Below are 19510 nucleotides of genomic sequence, written 5' to 3'. Positions count from 1 at the left end.
AGTCTCCACGCAGACCAGTCTCCACCCGGACCAGTCTCCACCCAGTGTGTGTCTGTAGAGAGTGTTGCCCCCTGCGGCTGTCACGCTTAAACTAGACCGTGACTTCCACATCTCTCACTGCAGTTAATGAGGATGAATCCAAAAACCTGTCTGAACACCCTATAGAGCAGACTCTCACACACACAAACACACACTCCCACTCACCCATCCATAGCGAACACCCACACACACACACACACACACACACACACACACTCCCACGCACCCATCCATAGCGAACACACACACACACTCCCACTCACCCATCCATAGCGAACACACACACACACACACACACTCCCACTCACCCATCCATAGCGAACACACACACACACACACACTCCCACTCACCCATCCATAGCGAACACACACACACACACACTCCCACTCACCCATCCATAGCGAACACAGACACACACACACACACACTCCCACTCCCACTCACCCATCCATAGCGAACACACACACACACACACACACACACTCCCACTCACCCATCCATAGCGAACACACACACACACACACACACACACACACACACACACACACACACACTCCCACTCACCCATCCATAGCGAACACACACACACACACACACACACACACACACACTCGCACTCACCCATCCATAGCGAACACACACACACACACACACTCCCACTCACCCATCCATAGCGAACACACACACACACACACACACACACACACACACTCCCACTCACCCATCCATAGCGAACACACACACACACACACACACTCCCACTCACCCATCCATAGCGAACACACACACACACACACACTCCCACTAACCCATCCATAGCGAACACACACACACACACACACACACTCCCACTCACCCATCCATAGCGAACACACACACACACACACACACACATCCATAGCCAACTACTACGCCTGCTGTTCCTGATGTGATGCTCTATGACATGTTAGTGATATGATGCTGATCGTGATGGCGATATCATGGAGGACAGCAGTAATTGTGCTTCCACAGTGAAGGTCATTGAAGGACTTGCTCTCTCCATCTCTCTATTCCTCTCTCATCTCTCTCTCCATCTCTCTATTCCTCTCTCATCTCTCTCTCCATCTCTCTATTCCTCTCTCATCTCTCTCTCTCATCTCTCTATTCCTCTCTCATCTCTCTCTCATCTCTCTATTCTGCTCTCATCTCTCTCTCTCCATCTCTCTAATCTCTCTCTCTCATCTCTCTATTCCTCTCTCATCTCTCATCTCTCTATTCCTCTCTCATCTCTCTCTCTCATCTCTCTATTCCTCTCTCATCTCTCTCTCTCCATCTCTCTATTCCTCTCTCATCTCTCTCTCATCTCTCTATTCCTCTCTCTCATCTCTCTCTCATCTCTCTATTCCTCTCTCTCATCTCTCTATTCCTCTCTCTCATCTCTCTCTCTCCATCTCTCTATTCCTCTCTCTCATCTCTCTCTCCATCTCTCTATTCCTCTCTTATCTCTCATCTCTCTATTCCTCTCTCTCATCTCTCTCTCTCATCTCTCTATTCCTCTCTCATCTCTCTCTCTCCATCTCTCTATTCCTCTCTCTCATCTCTCTATTCCTCTCTTATCTCTCTCTCTCCATCTCTCTATTCCTCTCTCTCATCTCTCTCTCCATCTCTCTATTCCTCTCTCTCATCTCTCTCTCTCCATCTCTCTATTCCTCTCTCTCATCTCTCTCTCCATCTCTCTATTCCTCTCTCTCATCTCTCTCTCCATCTCTCTATTCCTCTCTCTCATCTCTCTCTCTCCATCTCTCTATTCCTCTCTCATCTCTCTATCCCCCCTCCCTTTTTTCTCTAACGTGATGCATTTATGTCGTCATCATGCTGGTTGCTGTGGCAACAGAGGAAGGAGAGAGAGGGAGCGTGAGAGAAATAGAAAGAAAACCATCTGTATTGACTTTGGAGAGAAAGATATGGAGAGTGAGAGAAGAAGGAGGAAGGTAGAATGGGAAATGTGTCAGAATACAAAGTCAAGGAGTGGAAAAGAATTCTTCCAGAAACACACACAGCAGCCGTTACATCACCATCACACACTGAGACGAACACACACACACACACACACACACACACACTCACTCACACTGACACACACACACACACACACATGCACGCACTCACACTGACACACACACACACATGCACTCACACACACACACACACACACACACACGGACTCACACACTCACACTCACACTAACACACATGCAGTCACACACACACGCATACACACACACTCACACACACACACACACACACTGACACACACGCACTCACACACACACTCACACTCACACACACACGCACATACACTCGCACACACAAACACACACGTATGCAAACATGCATGCATACATGCACACACATATATAAATGCACACACACACACACACATACACATATTTTGCACACAACACACACATGAATGGCAGATAAATAACGTTTTCCACATGGCTGGAGGTACTGATGGGCAGTAAGCCTTTGAAATGTTTGACACACCTCTTAACACACACGCGTGTACACACACACACACACACACACACACACACACACATACACACACACGCACACACACACACACACATATGCACACACCCGCACACACCCACACACACACTCACTCACACACACACACACACACACACCCGTGCACAGAGTTGATCAGATTTTATTCCTCACCTTCTCCTTCTCTTATTTTGAAAAAGACAATAAGAGGAAACATGGCCAAATCAAGGTGAGGTGATTGTGCTCGGTCTGTTCAGCACTAGTGTATCTGCCAAGCCGACACTAGTTCAGTGTAGCCAGAGATCCAGTGAAGCCGGCTGTAGTATCAGAGCATTATCAGTCATCTGGCATTCATAAGTGGCTTAATGCAACCTGCTGGGCAATTTAAATGCTCTGGTCAGATACGAACATCCCACCACCCTCTTCCTTCTTCCCAGTGCCGCCTGTGTGTGTGTGTGTGTGTGTGTGACCGTGTGTATACACGTATGTATGTCAGTGTGTGAGTGTGTGTGTGTGTCAGTGTATGTGTGTGTGCCTGTGTGTGTGGGAGTGTACGTGCATGTGTCAGTGTATATGTGTGTGTGTGTGCGTGCACATGTGAGTGTGAGTGTGTGGGTGCACTGACTCAGCTCTGCTGGAATATCATTCTACAGAATGAGAATCTCACCACCCACCTGCAGCTCTGACACACACAAACACTCCTGCACACACACACACACACACGGTGCAAACATGCCGAGACTGAAACAGCCGCATCGTTATCGGCTCTGTTACGCTTTGAACTCGCAGCTGCGGGTCCTACTGCAAACCAAGCAAACTGCAGCCCGGCCGGACAGACGCTGGAGGAACACAGCATACAGCGTACTTCATACAAACATTACTCATACAGCAATTAAAAGTTTAATAACTGAACCAGGTTGATGAAAACATGGCAACCTAATGCGGCGTGTATTGTTGTTTTTTCTGAGGACATGAGGTGCATAATAACCTGCTACTCTCAATCAAAACGCTTTAGTGTAGAAATTCCGCTCAGAGCATGTCTCTAAGAACCAGGCTTCGCCTAACCCTAGAGCAGTTTCCCAGAACTGGTTTTAGCCTAGTTCCCAGATCTAGGTTCCCAGGCTAGAACTAGGCTAAACCAGGTTAATCCTAAGTGTCAAACCTGGTTACTAGAGCCAGGCTTAGCCTAGACCTAGAGTAGTTTCCCAGAACCAGGTTTAGACTAAAGCTAGACTAAACGGAATTTCTAATGGTGAGTGTGGCAGGAGAGAGGGGGTATGGGGCTCATGAGACGCACTGACTGTGGAGGTTTCTGAGGATTGAGGATTGTTTATATTAGAGCTTTGAGCTCCTGTCCCTGGTGCATCTGCGTGTGTGAACTGAATAGTGATAACATCGTCAGTGACAGTCCTGTCTTCACAACACCGCCCAGAGCTTGAGGTCCAGAACTACTGAGGCAGTGAGACGCAGCTGGAAATATCCAACCAAAGGTATTCAAACCCCTTCAGAGCCTTTTAGAAGGCAACGGTGCTCTACCTATTGGTTCTTGGCTACTTGTTGAGAGTGTGTGGGCAACCTCTAGTCCACTGAAAACACAGCAGAAAAACAAGAATAATCTGGATGAGGTTAGTGTCCAACTTCTGGATGAATGGATGCTTTTACAGGTCATAAATAATAATGTTTTTTTTTTTTCCATATAGTGAAAGCAAGAATGATTCTGTGAATTGGGAACCAGACAAAGGATATCTTCTAAGCTAAAGGAAGTATGTTCTGGGCCTACGCACGGTAACTGAAGACTGTGTGAGCCGAAATCACATGCGTGTCCTATTCTGTTCTGTTCATATTCAAGGGGGCGATATATAAAGATCTGACATACCAGCAAACACCTGATAATCAGTGACCTCAGCGATAAAACAGCCTGGCCTGTCACTATGGTACGGCATTTCAGCCAAATATAATCAGCAACATAATGGCACATAAGTGTTTAGACCACCTGCCTGTCTAAGTGTTTATTAAGGAACTCAGTGGTGAAGGTGCTGGACTAGTAATCAGAAGGTTGCTGGTTCAAGTCCCACCACTGTCAGGTTACCACTGTTGGGCCCCTGAACAAGACCCTTAACCCTCAATCACTCAAGTTGTGTTCAGTCAGAATCGTAAGTCGCTTTGGATAAAATGGTGAGCTAAATGCCATAAATGTATTCATTTATAACGCCTGTCCAATGGCGGGGTACTGATATTTACATACTTTGTATCTGGAATCTGTCACGGTACGGCCCCTCCGCCTCAAACGTGTGTGTGTGTGTGTGTGTCTGTGTCTGTATTGCCACGCCCTCTCGTGTCGTTCACCTGATCCTTGTTGTGTGTAATTGTCATGTGTGTATATAAGTCTCGTGTGGTATTGTTGAAGTTGTTGGTGTTTGACCAAAGTAGTGTGTTTGTGTGGTGTCGTGAAATATACATTAAAACATATGTTTTTGTTTAACGTGCCTCGTCCCCGCATCCTGTTTAACCCTTCAGCGTTACAGAACCCTTTGTGAAATAGGATTAGGTGTAATCTCTAAGACTGCAGAATCTCTAAGAATGTGATTTGATGGGCGAGTTCCCCAGATGCAAATGAAGGCTGCGTCTAGTAATCAGTGGACGTTCCACAATGATTCACCATCACACTGCACTTTAGTTCAAGACGGGGCATCATTTGTGCCAGGGAACACGTCCTTTTGTTTCACTAATTCAGCATGTCTAATATGAATAACACTGGCATGTTAATGGTTCTACAAACATGAAGAGATCCCTGCTCGGAATACACAGAGGATCCAGCCCATAAGCAATATCACTGCAGAGCATGCAATAAAATCTCACACACACACACACACACACACACACACACTCGCGCACACACGCGCGCACACACGCGCGCACACACGCGCACACACACGCGCACACACTCGCACACACTCGCACACACACACACACACACACACACACACACACACACACACTCACACACACACACTCACACACGTTGTTAAAAGAATACTGGAAAATACTGTGAGGAAAAGAGCGAGCCAGTGTAAAGGCGTGTTAATGACAGATCAATCTTTTTTTCTCTCTGTCTCATTTTTTTTTACATTTTTTGAGACTTTGGAGTATCAGTGATTTATGAGTTCTGGTTATGAGACTTCCATGGTCTTCCATAAGGCAGTGAGTATGTGCTGAAATGACCAGCTGAGTTAGTACCGATATACACTTTTTGGGATCAGGCCCCATTCTTATATACTGCCATTGGACACATATATGCACAAAGAGATTGCAAGCTCATTTTGGATCCCAATATGCACTAGATTAAATGATCGTCCGGACAGAGTTTACTGCCCTTTACTGACCTGATTACCACAGTTAATATACAGGTTTTGGGACTCACTAGGGGCACTGTTGCATTTTCTTGCCCCTCACCCCACCATAGACCCTACTTCCACATACAGACTGAACACCCTGAAAGCAGTCTGAGCACAGAGAAAGCAATAAGGGAGGCTCCAGAGACAACATATTAAAGTGCCAGACCCCTAGACCCCTAAGCTGTGGCAACCCGGCCTTCCGATATGCTATTCAGGGCACCCAGATGAGCCACGACACGAGAAAGTCTGGGCCCCTCCCTAAACACTGTTTGTAAACATCCCACTCCCAAGTATATTGCAATTCAAATGTTATATACTTGTTTTGGACACCCTTTAGAAAGGTCAGATTGACACAAAAATTCATTATGTTTGCCAGGGCCAACCCATGAGACAGTGTGTGAAAGGAGGCCACCCTAGTGTGTTGTTTTCTATTACAACAGCCCAGAAGATTTCTCCCTGCATTGTGTGCAGATTTGAAAGGACACAGACACTCAGAAGCAGGCAGAAAACATTTTTCAAGAATAAATTTGTTGACTTTTTTTCTTGGCTGGGAAAGGGCATAGCAACCCGGCTGTCTGATATGTTATTCGGGGCACCCAGCTGAGCCAACATTCAATGCAGCAAAGTCTGCACCCCGTCCTAAACACTGTTGGTAAACATCCCACTCCAAGCATATTTCCATTTATGTCATATACTTGTTTTGAACAACAGTTGATTCTGATCACCTAGGGGGCCACTGCCACAATATGTCATCCAAGAAACCTCGTACATCCCACCCATGAAATTTTGTGACCCTATGTGGTCGCTAGCTAGATACACCTAAGTGTGTTGAAGTGTCCCAGGTTTGAAGTCTCTAGGTTAAAAGGTCTACATACGCCAACCCATAACATATGCACTTAAAGGCAATGCATTTGAATAGAACAGGCCTAACTAACATTTCAGGGCCCTAAACACAACGTAGGTGTCCGAAACTGGCTAGCTAGATACTAGACCTAAGTGAGATGATACTAGACCTAAGTGAGATGATACTAGACCTAAGTGAGATGAAGTATTCCAAGTTTAAAAGGTGGGCATAGGCCGACCCCCAACATGTGCACTTATACTTTCTGACAGTCCCACTTCAAGTATATTTGAATTATATCAAATATATTGCCCATGGGATCCCAATCAAAGTACATTTTAGTTGTGTCAAATATTCTGCATGTGGGATGCTGTCAAATTCAAGTATATTTTAACGGTGTCAAATATATTGCAAGTGGGTTCCCAATCGAAGTATATTTTAGTTGTGTCAAATACACTGCATATGGGATGGTGTCCAAGGTTTCCAAAGTTATTATTGTAAAAGATTATTTTTATGCTTTAATACCAATTTTCCTTGTAACACATCTCTACCTGACCCCATATATGTGTGGGATTGGGAATTCTACTGTCCAAAACCAGTATATATTCTGGAATGGAATATACTTGAAATGGGATCATCAGACCTCTGAATTTGTGGGAGATATGTTGAAACTAACACCACCATTGTCTAAATCTGGGTCACTCTTACTAAGGTTGTGAGTTTGGAGTAGATTGGAGTAAACCTTAGAGTTTTTTTTGGTGGAAATGTTGACTTTCTCCAATCTTCTTCAAACTCACAGTCTGATTAGGAGAGTCCTAGATGTACACAGGGACCCCCTTTTTGCCTTGATATCATTTAGTGTGTCAAATATACTGCAAATGGGATAAAAATCCCAATTCAAATATGTCATTTAGTGTGTCAAATCTACTGCAAATGGGATGAAAATCCCAATTCAAATATGTCATTTAGTGTGGTCAAATATACTGCCAATGGGATGAAAATCCCACTTCAAGTGTGCTTCAGTGGTGTGTCAAATATATTGCAAATGGTCTGAAAATCCCACTTCAAGTATATTTCAGTGGTGTGTCAAATATATTGCAAATGGTCTGAAAATCCCACTTCAAGTATATTTCAGTGGTGTGTCAAATAAATTGCAAATGGGATGAAAATACCAATTCAATTATAGTCAGACATCTGCCACTCTATGGCGAAATTTTGATGATTTATAGCCCCCCCCCCCCCCACCGAGTCGGGGTGACCCAAAGAGCGCCTCCGACACACCCCCTGGTTCGGGAAAAATCTGGGGGGCCGGCTGTGCGCAGTGTCTGCCAAATGAAGTGTATTATACTTGAATTGGGATGTTGGGGCACTATCTAGAGTAAGAAGACTGACTGTATGTACTAATCTCAGCACTGACTGTATTTACTGTCCCCAGCACTGACTATATTTACTAACCCCAGCCAGACTGACTGTATTTACTAACCCCAGCCAGACTGACTGTATTTACTAAACCCAGCCAGACTGACTGTATTTACTAACCACAGCCACAATGACTATATTTACTAACCCCAGCCACACTGACTGCATGTACTAACCCCAGCACTGACTGTATTTACTAACCCCAGCCACACTGACTGCATGTACTAACCCCAACACTGACTGTATTTACTATCCCCAGTACTGACTGTATTTACTAACCCCAGCCACTGACTGTATTTACCAACCCCAGTACTGACCGTATTTACTAACCACAGCCACACTGACTGTATTTACTAACCCCAGTTCTGACTGTATTTACATAACTAACTGTATTTAATTCAGACACATTTTCTTTGTATGATCATGTGGACAGGACTCTCCTGTGGACAGGACTCTCCTGTGCCTGTCAGAGGGACCCAGACACAGAAACTCCGCCAAAGCTACAGTGTTACACTTCATTAGAACAACACTGAGACAATACATGAGACAATACAACACTGAGACAACACATGAGACAATACTTGAGATAACATCAAGACTATACTTGAGACAATACAACACTGAGACAATACTTGAGACATACAACACTGAGACAATCCAACAGAGGCAATACATGAGACTATACAAGAGACAATATAACACTGAGACAGTACATGAGACAATCCAACACAGACAATCCAACAGTGAGTCTTCGCTAGAGACAGTCCCACTGGTGCATGCTCAGACTCACCAGCTCCAGTTAGATCAGCTACCAAAGATAACGAGCGAGACCAAGGGGGGAAGCTCGGTTATCCAGGGACAGGACCCAGATTACCCCACACATGAGGCAATAAAGCCTCCTCTGTGCTCTGGGACATCAAACATTTGATGCTGAAAAAATGAAGGCATGACTCCCATAGTAAACAGTTTTGTGAAGGTGAAGATTTAATATTTTATTGCTATTCTGACATTTTAGCTGGTTTGAATTCTCTTTCGTGTGCCCACTAGAAACCAGAGGATAATGGAACCATGAAAGCACAACAACATAGCAACAGACGCCAAGTGACATACCACCACCTATAAGGTGGCAGTGTAATTAAAGACATTTAACGTGTCAGGTGGGATTAAAGCATTGCTAAAGGAAGAGTGAAGGAAGCCATGGTAACCAATCAGACACACCACGGTAACCAATCAGACACACCACGGTAACCAATCAGACACACCACGGTAACCAATCAGACACACCATGTATCAGTTTCAGCAATTTCTAATGGTAAGTCAAAGAGGAACATGAAGGATCCCAGTGGGCAGAGTAATTCCTTACGACTCCAAACTTCACGGACTCCCGTGTTCCTGAAGAACACGACTGCTTACCGCAGATGGGAACCAGAACCCTGTAGGTGCTGAGGTCACACCTGGCACAGCAATAACACAGCAAAAAGCTCAATGAACATCCCACATTCTGCAGCAACACTTCACCTAAGTATCCACTTTGGGGAAACATTCTTTCCTAAAGGCGGAGGCAGGTCGGAATTTCCTCACGGCATGTTCCAAACTCAGAGTAGGTGAGTGACATTCTTTTCCTCCCTGTGCTCATCAGGAGTTAAGCAACACATAACTCAGTGACTGAGAAGTTCCGGAACTTCTATAAATATTCTGGAGCTGTGGGATTATGTGTCTCATCTCCTTGACAGAGCTGCTCATGTGTAAACAAGAAGAAGAGAGAGGCCAGTAAAGGCAAACCCACTAGAGAAACACTTCACCGGCCTGTACACCACCCCGGCTTCTGAGAGGAGGAAAAGCACCTTCAGAGCAGATGAACTTGTATTCAGCATGAATATATCACATGAAAATGGAACCGCTCTCCTTGGTGAGATTCCAGTAGCATTACATATGATCTCATCCCTACAGCATTCCCGTGACAAACATGTAAACGGGTAAATGCAGTTTGGTTGGCAGGAGAGGTTTTCACACCAGTTTGCCTGCATGAATGTGAATTTTACACCTGAATTTGAATGACCTTCAATAGTTTGTTTTAGTACTGTACTTTAATTATTGTGAATATGGATGACTGCAATACACACACATACCAATACATACACATGTACACACATACACACACACACACACACACACACACACACACAAACAAACCTTACAAAAACAACTATTTCAGGCCTTTCCCTGGTGCTGAAGCAACTTCTACCAAAGCAAACTGAAATGTAAATGTGAAACTAAATGTGGACACAGTGCTTGTGTGTAAAATCCTTCATCTGAATCCATGGTAATCTGGCCCTTCTTCTGAAACTATGATAATCTTATTAGCACAGGCCAATTCCGAGCAAAGGAAGTCCAACTAACACCCAGCCACTGTGACCTCTGGGATTAATTAACCTTATATATACATTTGTGTTTGTGTGTGTGTGTGTGTGTTTCTCATATATAATTAGAAGAGGCAGATTCCCCTATCCTTCAGTCTTAATTGCATGTAATTACTAGCCATGCAACTTTTGATTTATAAAACACAGCATGGAGGACTTCATTGAAAAAAAGCTGTTTTAAGTGCCACCTAAACAAATAAATGCAAAGAATGCTGCTGGTTTTATACATCATGGCTAGAATAGGCTTCTTTATAGTTACAGTAGCCAGCTACTACTTTTAGGAAACCCCTTTTAAGATGTTGTTTTGACTCATCTCCATAGCGACAGAAAAAGCTATGAGTGCTGGCATTTCAATTGCAGCAGAGTTTTTCTTTTTTCCCAGTTCTCCTGCATTTCACGGAAAAACATATTTTTCGCAGTAAAAGGCTGATTTCAGTAACATCAGCATCAGGGCCTGAATCAAACAGCTACTCGGTACACATGAGACACAAGAGCCCTTGGTAAAATCAGCCTCCCTGCCAGATTTGACCACAGATCCGTATTCAGGCCTTTCTCTTGTTTGCACTGACCTTATTCACAAACACTGATCTCAGACCAGGAGTTCTGTGCTCTGTGATGTTTACTGACTGTTGTAAATACAAAATTCAAAGCAATGTGCAGAAGTCTAAGCTATTCACTGGACATCAGAAAAGACACACACACACCCACACACAAACACACCCACACCCACACACACACACACAGTCACCGTTAGTCCCTCCCAGCTTCCGTGTTCCATGGTTTCCCTGTCTTGTGTGTTTTTGTTCCATTCCTTAGTTTCGTTTTCTCCACCCCTCGTTTGATTTTCCATGCCTGTCGTTACTTTCCTTGTGTCTTGGCTGTTCATTGTTTGAATGTCTGACTATCTGTAAACCTGTATCTGCCTGAATATATGTATGTTTCTCTGAGTTCTTCCTAGCATCTTTGTTCTAGCCTGCTTTTGGTTTGTGTTTCCTGGCCTTCATTTATCCTAGCCCTTGTTTTGTTTATCATGTATCCTCATACTCTTTGTGTTGGCAAATTGACCCTGGACTGCTCTGATGACTCTGGATTTGCTCCTAATAAATCTCACTCTGTTCCGCACATGCGTCCGCCTCCTTACCGCTCACTGTTACACACGCATACACACGTTTTAGATTTACATTTACATTTGTGATGTTTAGCACACTGTAGTCAAGAACTGAACATCAGGGGAACCAAATCTACCTGGAGGGGCAGGGAGTTCACTAACTAGTGAGATGAAATTATTATTATTATTATTATTATTATTATTATTAAGGGATTAGTAAAGTATAACGATATTCATATAACCAGAAATATATGTATTGTTATATAAAGACAAGTCCAGATATTGTGACCAGATATTGTTGTTTTTATTTACTTACAAGCACACTTGGGAGTGCATCATGGACATCTGCTCTGCTATCCTCTAATTCTCTCCTCTCCACTTATCTTCTCCTTGTTAGGAACATCAGGAATCCCGCTCATCCCCGCAATGCCTCTTCCCACACCTACCTCTGATCTGGTTCGCCGGAATATTAGCACACACCTGATCCTTTTCCCTCTACTTAAGCTCCTCTCTGTCACAGTCGCGTCTTGAAGTATTGCCAATCTGATGTTGCGTACCAAGCAGTTCAGGTAGTTTTGTCTTCCTGGTTTTCGACTCCTGCCTGTGTTTCAGACCTCGTCTTCTGTCTGACCCCTGGGCACCCGCCAGTCCTCTGCCCCGTGTTAACGACCTTGAACCACCCGGACTACGAATACCTGATCTGTTTGATTTCTCTAATAAAACCTCTTGCGATTAGATCCATTTCCTTGCGCCTGTGTGTGCTCCTCTGCATGTCACAGTTGGCCCCTCCTGTCTCCATGGTTACCTTGTCTCATGTCTTTGTTTTGATTTACTTCCTTGTTGTGGTTCCGTTGCTTAGTTTCATTATCTCCGCCCCTCATGAGTTGCACCTGTATCTAGTTAAGTCTTATTAGTACATGTATTTAAACCCCACCATGTTGCCTGTGTGTTGGCTGGTCATTGTTAATCCAAACCTCCATGTATGTAATACTAAACTGTGTGTAAAATCTGTTTGTAATTCCTAATTGATCGTGATTCCTAGCTGTGTGTTAATTCTAGCCTGCTCCCTTTTTGTCGTAGTGTGTTTTGTTTAAGATGACCTTGGACTGTACTGTCTCTGATTCTGGATTTGCTCTTAATAAACCTCAGTCTTCCCAGCGTGTGCGTCTCCCTCACGTTACTCTCCAGCCTCTCTCTCCTCCCCTCTGCTCCTATATTCTAATCTCCTTTCCAGTCTTTTCCTCCCCTGATCTCATCTCTCCACTCCTGTTCTCGTCTTTCTTCCTCTCCTTCTTCCTGTCTCCTCTCATTTAATTGTAGTTATGTATTTAATTGTTTTATTAATTAGTGCATCCCCCCACACACACTGGAGGATTACTTTATTAATTTTAATTGTTTTTTTTTGTATATTTATTTTTAATCTATTATTATTATTATTACTATTATTGTTATTATTATTATTAGAGCTTACATTTAAATGTTTTAAATTAACATTAGGATGAGGCTCTGATGTCATTTGTCATGATCAGTCCCTCCCAGGTTCTGTGGTTTCTGTCTTTTGTGTTTTTTAGTTCCATTCCTTAGTTTCGTTTTCTCCACTACTCGTTTGATTGCTTACCTGTCCCTCGTTTCTACCTTTGGTTCTTGTATTTAATCCCTGTCTTGATCCTTGTGTTTTGGCTGTTCATTGTTAAGCTTCATTGCGTTGATGTGTTTGTTTGTTTTGATGTTTTTGCAAAGCCCATAAGTTTGTACTCAGTGCCATTGTGTTATCTTAGCCGTTGTGCTCGCCAGTCTGTTACAGTCTGCTTTCTGTTTGCCTTCGTGTACTTTTGTTTTGTGTTTCCTAGCTTTCGTGTATCCTAGCCCTTGTCCCGTTTAATCACGTATCCCCGTGCTCTCCATGTTGGCTCTCTGACCCTGGACTGCTTTAACGATTTTCCCCTATTAAAATCTCGCTCTTTTCTGCACATGCGTCCGCCTCCTCACCGCTCAGCGTTACATTACTTGGTCTTAACCATCAATATTTGCTCCTTTTCTCACTCACCTCCATATCACCTGTTCTCACACTCACACTCTCTCTCTCTTTACTCAGTGAACCAGATATGGACAGAAAAAAAACTATTATCAGTAAACGACTGGTATTTCTTGCCATGATGTTGAGGAATGGGTTATTGACAATGTCTTATCTGACTGGTAATTATTATGTCAGGAAAAACTCAGATCTTGTTTTCTGAGGTTGTCCAAAAAAATGGAAAAAAAGCTGAATATCATTGCCACCCTTCGTCTTCCTCGCGGCTTACTGGGACTGAAAGCAGACAAACGCTGACTAAATCTGTTTGGTTTTCCCAGTAATGCCAAGTACCGAGACACGTCACATATGGATACAACAAATCTGCCGCTCTACATGTCCGCACGCATCACTGCAGTGGCTGACACGTTACTGAGGCTTCACGCGGGATTCCTAACAAATACGATGCAGTATAAACCCACTGACGTCAGCTGAACGTGCCGCGTGCGGCAGGAAGGTGTGGCTAATTCACTTCTCACGCAATTATGACAGCTAAGGCCAGTAGTGATGGGTGACTGATTTAGCATTCACAAACCCACATTATTTATTCAAATATTATTTATTATAATATTTTAATTTTTAATTATTTATTTATTACAGTTTTAGCGCAAAATAATGTATAGACGTTATTGGTAACTTTTCCTGCAGGTGAGATTTGTTAGCAGTGGTGTGACAATAATAAGTGTCCCAACAACAACAAGTGGGAACACTGACAGTTCCTAACATTGCACAAAACTAGTGAGTGGAATACGTGTACTTTTACCTCAGTACATTCTCAGCATGAGTGGCCTGCTCTGTAATGTCACAAAAGGGCTGAATCAGAGTGAAAACAAAAACATACATACTAAACTAATACTAAACAAAAACAATAATACACTGCTTTGTCTCATGTTGTTAACATGAATGACACCTTGCTCTAACCCAGCGAGGCTGCCTTCAAGTGATGAATCAGTTAGGGATTCGGTTCGTTGCAGGTTGTCTGTGCACAGTGTGTTTGCATTGAGTGTTTGCGGCCAATTGTGAAACATTTACATTTATATTTTCCCTTTAAGCCCCTCCCCTCGCCCAACCCTTCATCTAGTAGAACAGGCACGAGTGACCCCGCTGTTGCCTAGCGCCCACTCCTGAGCTCTGCACCTTGCTCTCTTTAGGACCCTGGGGTGGACCAGTGCCTGACAGCAGTAGAAAGACCGCACAGATCCACTCCAGCCTCTGTGCCCAAAAGGCCCCTGCTGGGGGTTCGGTTTGCTGCATCGTCCTACACACCCCCTTTCAAAGGACACACTTTAAAGGACACTTTGTAGTACACAGGAAGAGAAGCGTGCGACACGCTAACTATCTATTTACTTTCATCCCTATAAAATTCAACAAAATCGCATAGCCGGGTTCTCTGACTCAAAAGCAACCATGATAAATTCACAGTGCTGAGATGGTAACCAAGGAGTGAACTCACTTCACACTGGTCTACTGAGGTTTGCTGACTAAGTCATCAGGCCAGGTTTTATTGGTGTGTGTGCGTTGTGTGGTCCTCAAGCTTCTGAGTTGGGTGTGGGCATCTACTGCAGTAGTTCTTTACGGATGAACTGCTAGACAGCCAGAATATATCTGTGAATCAGGTCTGACGTAACAGACTGAGTGTTTATTGTTCTGTTAAGCAGCAATGGTACAGCGGAAATCTGCTCACAGAAAGTGTATTGTAGAAAATGTTAGAATCAAATTGTGTGTGTGTGTTTCTTGTAATGGGAGACAGGTGGTCTAAGGAAATGTGGAAACTGACTGAAGGGTAAAGGAAATAGAGAGAGAGAGAGAGAGCGAGAGAGCGAGAGAGAGAGAGAGAGAGAGAGAGAGAGAGAGAGAGAGAATGACACTACTAAAGAAATCCTGGGCGGAAATGATTGGTCATCTCCCCAGCTCATTTCGTCTGTACTGCTCTGACCAAATGTTCCAGCCCAACCCGTGAGAAAGAGAAGTTAACCCGTAATGTGGCGCCCACACCACACCGCCAGATGATGCTTTAGGAGCTGAAGACTACAGCCATGACTGAACATGAACGCACATACAGCTCCCAGTGATATTCCGGAAAACTCTCACTTGCTATCTGGAACACACATGATGGATTTCTTACTGCTGTCATTCTCTTGGTTGTGTATTTAACAAAAAAACAGCATGTTTTAGTCACTCCTCAGACTTGATTCTGGCCTGGCAAAACAAATAAAGTAAAAAAATGTTGTGTACAAAAAGCCTGAATCACCCAGAACAAGGCTCACTCACTCAGCACCACCCATCCAGTAACCCACACTGATCTGCCGTTTGCCATCAAAGGAATACTCCACTCAAACAGAGAGAGCTATTAGGAGACAGCGAACACCCATTCCATAACGCAGCCGAGAAACTCTGAATTTCATCCACGATTTATGGTAAGGTGCATCTTTAATTCCATATTAATACCCATCCCAAAAGAATAACTTACCTTCTAAAATGTGTAATGTGGGAAAGACTCATTTGAAACTTTAATATGAAACCTTTATTTATTTTGCTATTTGTACCATTAATGCCAATAGCCAAATCTGAAAAGAGAGAGATAGAGTAAAAGACAGAAAATGAAGACAGAGAGAGGGAAAGAGTAGGGACAGATAGGCAGAGAGAGACAGATAGGGACAGAGAAAGTGAGAGAGAGAAAGAGTGAGACAGAGTGACAGAGACAGTGAGAGATAGAGAGACAGAGAGAGACTGAGAGAGACAGAGCGAGAGAGAGAGAGAGAGAGAGAGAGAGAGAGAGAGAGAGAGAGAGAGAGACAGAAAGAGATGCATCACATTGAGCCACAACAACAATCTGAAAGTGAATCAGAACAAAAAAAGAATTTTGGTCTGGCCGGCATCCAAAAGGCTCAGCTCTCTCTCTCTCTCTCTCTCTCTCTCTCTCTCTCTCTCGCTATCTCTCTCCAGCCATTCAACTGAACCTCATCTCAACTGGAATTCTCCAATTATCTGCCTGCACGTTCTACGGTGCCCTACCCATAATCCCCTCTCTCTGCTTCCACACCACATCAGCAGTAGGAAGATTCCGCTCTGCATACTGCAGTCATGCGGGCGCTTATCTTCATAGCCAAGGCAATCACAACTCAGGAAGTCACAGGGAAATTTTATGGATAATGTGATACTAAAGCATATTAGCACTTACTAACTGGGTGCCACCGGTTTTCGTTCTTTTATTGGTTCCCAGTTAGCGTGATGCTATCTGGCTCCCTCCAGCTGTCAATCATTGTCATTTTTAAGTAGTTTTTCAAAAGCATGCAGTAAACGTGTGACGGTGCAAATCGCCAGCCTTCCAGCCCACAGTCCACAGCCATACGCTGAAGTCTCCATGTTCAAATGACACTCTAGATTTCCAAGGTATATTTATGAATCCGGAATTCACAATGAGGTTGTGGACCTCTTGAAAGCCAAACCATGAACATAAACTACAATGTTGCAGTCATACCTTTCTGTAGACCAGTGTGTTGGGGGAGTCGTCTGCCTCCCCAATGCTGTTCTGCCCAGTGCTGTTGGTCTGCGCCATGATCCAGACGCACCAGACAACCACTTTCCCTCACACACCACCACGGAACCTGGAGAGGAGAGAGGAGCCACTCACTCCAGCAAGGTGCACAGCTTCCCACTGGCTCCATCCAGGCTAGCTTGGTCCAAAACAACCAATCAACAAACCAGAATAACTGCAACGGTTTATCTTATAGGACAGACGTGGGAAGGTGAAAGAAATGAACTTGATTTCATTGCAGGTAGCAAGCACTGCAGTTTTACAGAGTTTGTCACGTTGCTCTTCAGTTTCAAGGACTTGAAACTTGTTTAAAGGTCTGAGTGTCTAGGCTAGCACAAACATGCAGCACTGATTATATCTGTTTGAGCATAAAAATGCCGCCTGTGTCCCTGCAACCTGTTAAAGGAAAAGTATCTTGCATCAATCCTACTACGTCGTCTGCATCTTAGAGGCTCAGGCACTTCGCTCAGGACAAAATGAAATTCTACTATAAAACCATCTTTCTGCATTAAAATTTTGTATCGGATCATATAAAGTCGAGGAGTGTATACATATTCTTATCTTCCAGCATTGTACGGCCAGCAAAATACAGAACGTGCACAAATTCACGAGGAACACCTCGCGTCCTGATCATAGCATGTCGAAATTCTTTCTTTGTTTCAGACCTTTGCAACACTACGAGATCAGCAATAAGTAATAATATCTTGGCTTCGTTATTCAAAAGCAAAAATTAGCACCGAAATGCTCCCGGTTTCAGGACCACATACCGCTCCTTCTTTCATCACTTCCTCGCGTTTCTTCAGAAACCTGGCAAGACCGTTATTGCACTCTTACCTCGCAGCCGCCCGTGTCGTTTATTTGAGTGCAGCTCTGGCCGCTGGCAGGCGCAGGAAGCGAAGCTGCTTCACGGGAAACGCCACGAACCCGTCCGTCGACAGAGCCGCCTCGCGCCTGTCTGAAGGACGGCGCGCGCAACTGCTGCAAGGGCGCGCGCAATCCACCCCAAATCAATCCCATTCATCCAAGGAAAGAAAACGCGCTGCACGTACTCAATCCCGCGCAATAATTATGAATCGTAATGAAGGTAACGCAGCGCAAAGTAGGACGTGATAAGTCTTAGACACGCACGAGAATAAAAGCACAGGCTGTAGCTCACTGGCAGCGTGCGGCCTACGGTAGCGCGTGAATTTAGCCTAGCTGAAAACTGCATGAGCATATCAGACTGTAGATCGTGTACACACACCTGCGCGTAATCTCTAACGATGTCCAGTAAAGAGTAGTGTTGCTCCTTTAGAGAAATGCATGGTACCTCGATGTGATAAGGCTGTCATACCCAGACAGTATCACGCACGTGCCGTCATCATATCATGAAGCTGTTAGTGCGCCCGTGCACGCTCCACGCTCGCTGTGCGAGCCCAACACGCGAGCCCAGCTCAGGGTCTAACTCATTCACCCGCATTTCATCAAGTTAATTTAAACTTCATTGGACTGAAACTCAGTCACTCCTGTCTCGTTTCTTGTGGTGCCTAAGTACCAGTAATACAGTCAGCAGCAAGACAATTAATGAATATAGGATAACAGTTCACAGATAAGCGCGATTACTGTTTAATTTTTAAATAAAGAAATAAAACGCATATGGTGGAATTCGTAATTTTATCAGCATTTTTAACATGATCTCGACAGTTAATTCTGTGTTTTCTACAAACCTAAACCTGACATATGTGTCTTTTACAATTTAATATCAACTTGTTTGACATTTACCAACTTTCTGAATTATATGGCCATGTTCTTTGCAACAAAAGCGCCGCAGCGCCCCCCTCCGCTCACTCTTGGAAGTGGTCTTGCACTGTCAAGCATAAAGAGGGCCATTTACGCGACCACCTGGCACCTGGACTGCCTATGGGATTAGAAATGTTTAACCCAGCAACTGTGGATGCATCTGTTGGTTGGTTTATGGTGAATGTGGTGGATATTCCCAGTCTAGTGTTGGGACGTGGGCCAATAGCACTATTAGGATTTTATCATCTAACATTATAATGTTTAACACATAAAACCTATAGAATAGGAGAAGTTCAGGCCTGCTGTCTTAATGACACAGGTGGGCACATGTTCAGTCTTAGGGATCGCACAGTCGCGCCCCCTGCTG

The 19510-nt window shown here is 44.1% G+C and overlaps 1 protein-coding gene and 1 long non-coding RNA gene across 5 annotated transcripts in view; one reads left to right on the top strand and one right to left on the bottom strand.

Annotated features, from left to right (window-relative positions):
• The window catches only part of rgs7a (regulator of G protein signaling 7a), a 39830-nt gene extending 21042 nt beyond the window's left edge, over positions 1-18788 (bottom strand). Inside the window, exons 1-2 of one of the 4 annotated variants that reach the window (XM_035532715.2) lie at positions 18608-18788; positions 17308-17434 (exon numbers count right to left, since the gene is read on the bottom strand). In XM_035532715.2, the coding sequence (XP_035388608.1) occupies positions 17308-17385 (78 nt within the window). In that variant the 5' untranslated portion in view covers positions 17386-17434; positions 18608-18788. Of the gene's footprint in view, positions 1-17307; positions 17435-18131; positions 18578-18607 lie in introns of those variants that run through there. The other 3 variants (XM_035532717.2, XM_035532716.2, XM_035532714.2) reach the window with 3 other exon arrangements.
• Positions 9252-12937, top strand: LOC113591989 (uncharacterized). Its single transcript, XR_003412261.3, has 3 exons — positions 9252-9831; positions 9961-10136; positions 12153-12937. It is a non-coding gene; the product is annotated as an uncharacterized LOC113591989 (long non-coding RNA).
• Positions 18789-19510: the final 722 nt, after the last annotated feature.

This window comes from Electrophorus electricus, chromosome 10 (assembly GCF_041902795.1).
Source record: "Electrophorus electricus isolate QZ-2024a chromosome 10, ASM4190279v1, whole genome shotgun sequence".
Classification (NCBI taxonomy): Eukaryota; Metazoa; Chordata; class Actinopteri; order Gymnotiformes; family Gymnotidae; genus Electrophorus; species Electrophorus electricus.
Note: the sequence above shows the minus strand (reverse complement) of the source record. Positions and strands in the feature narration are given on the sequence as shown.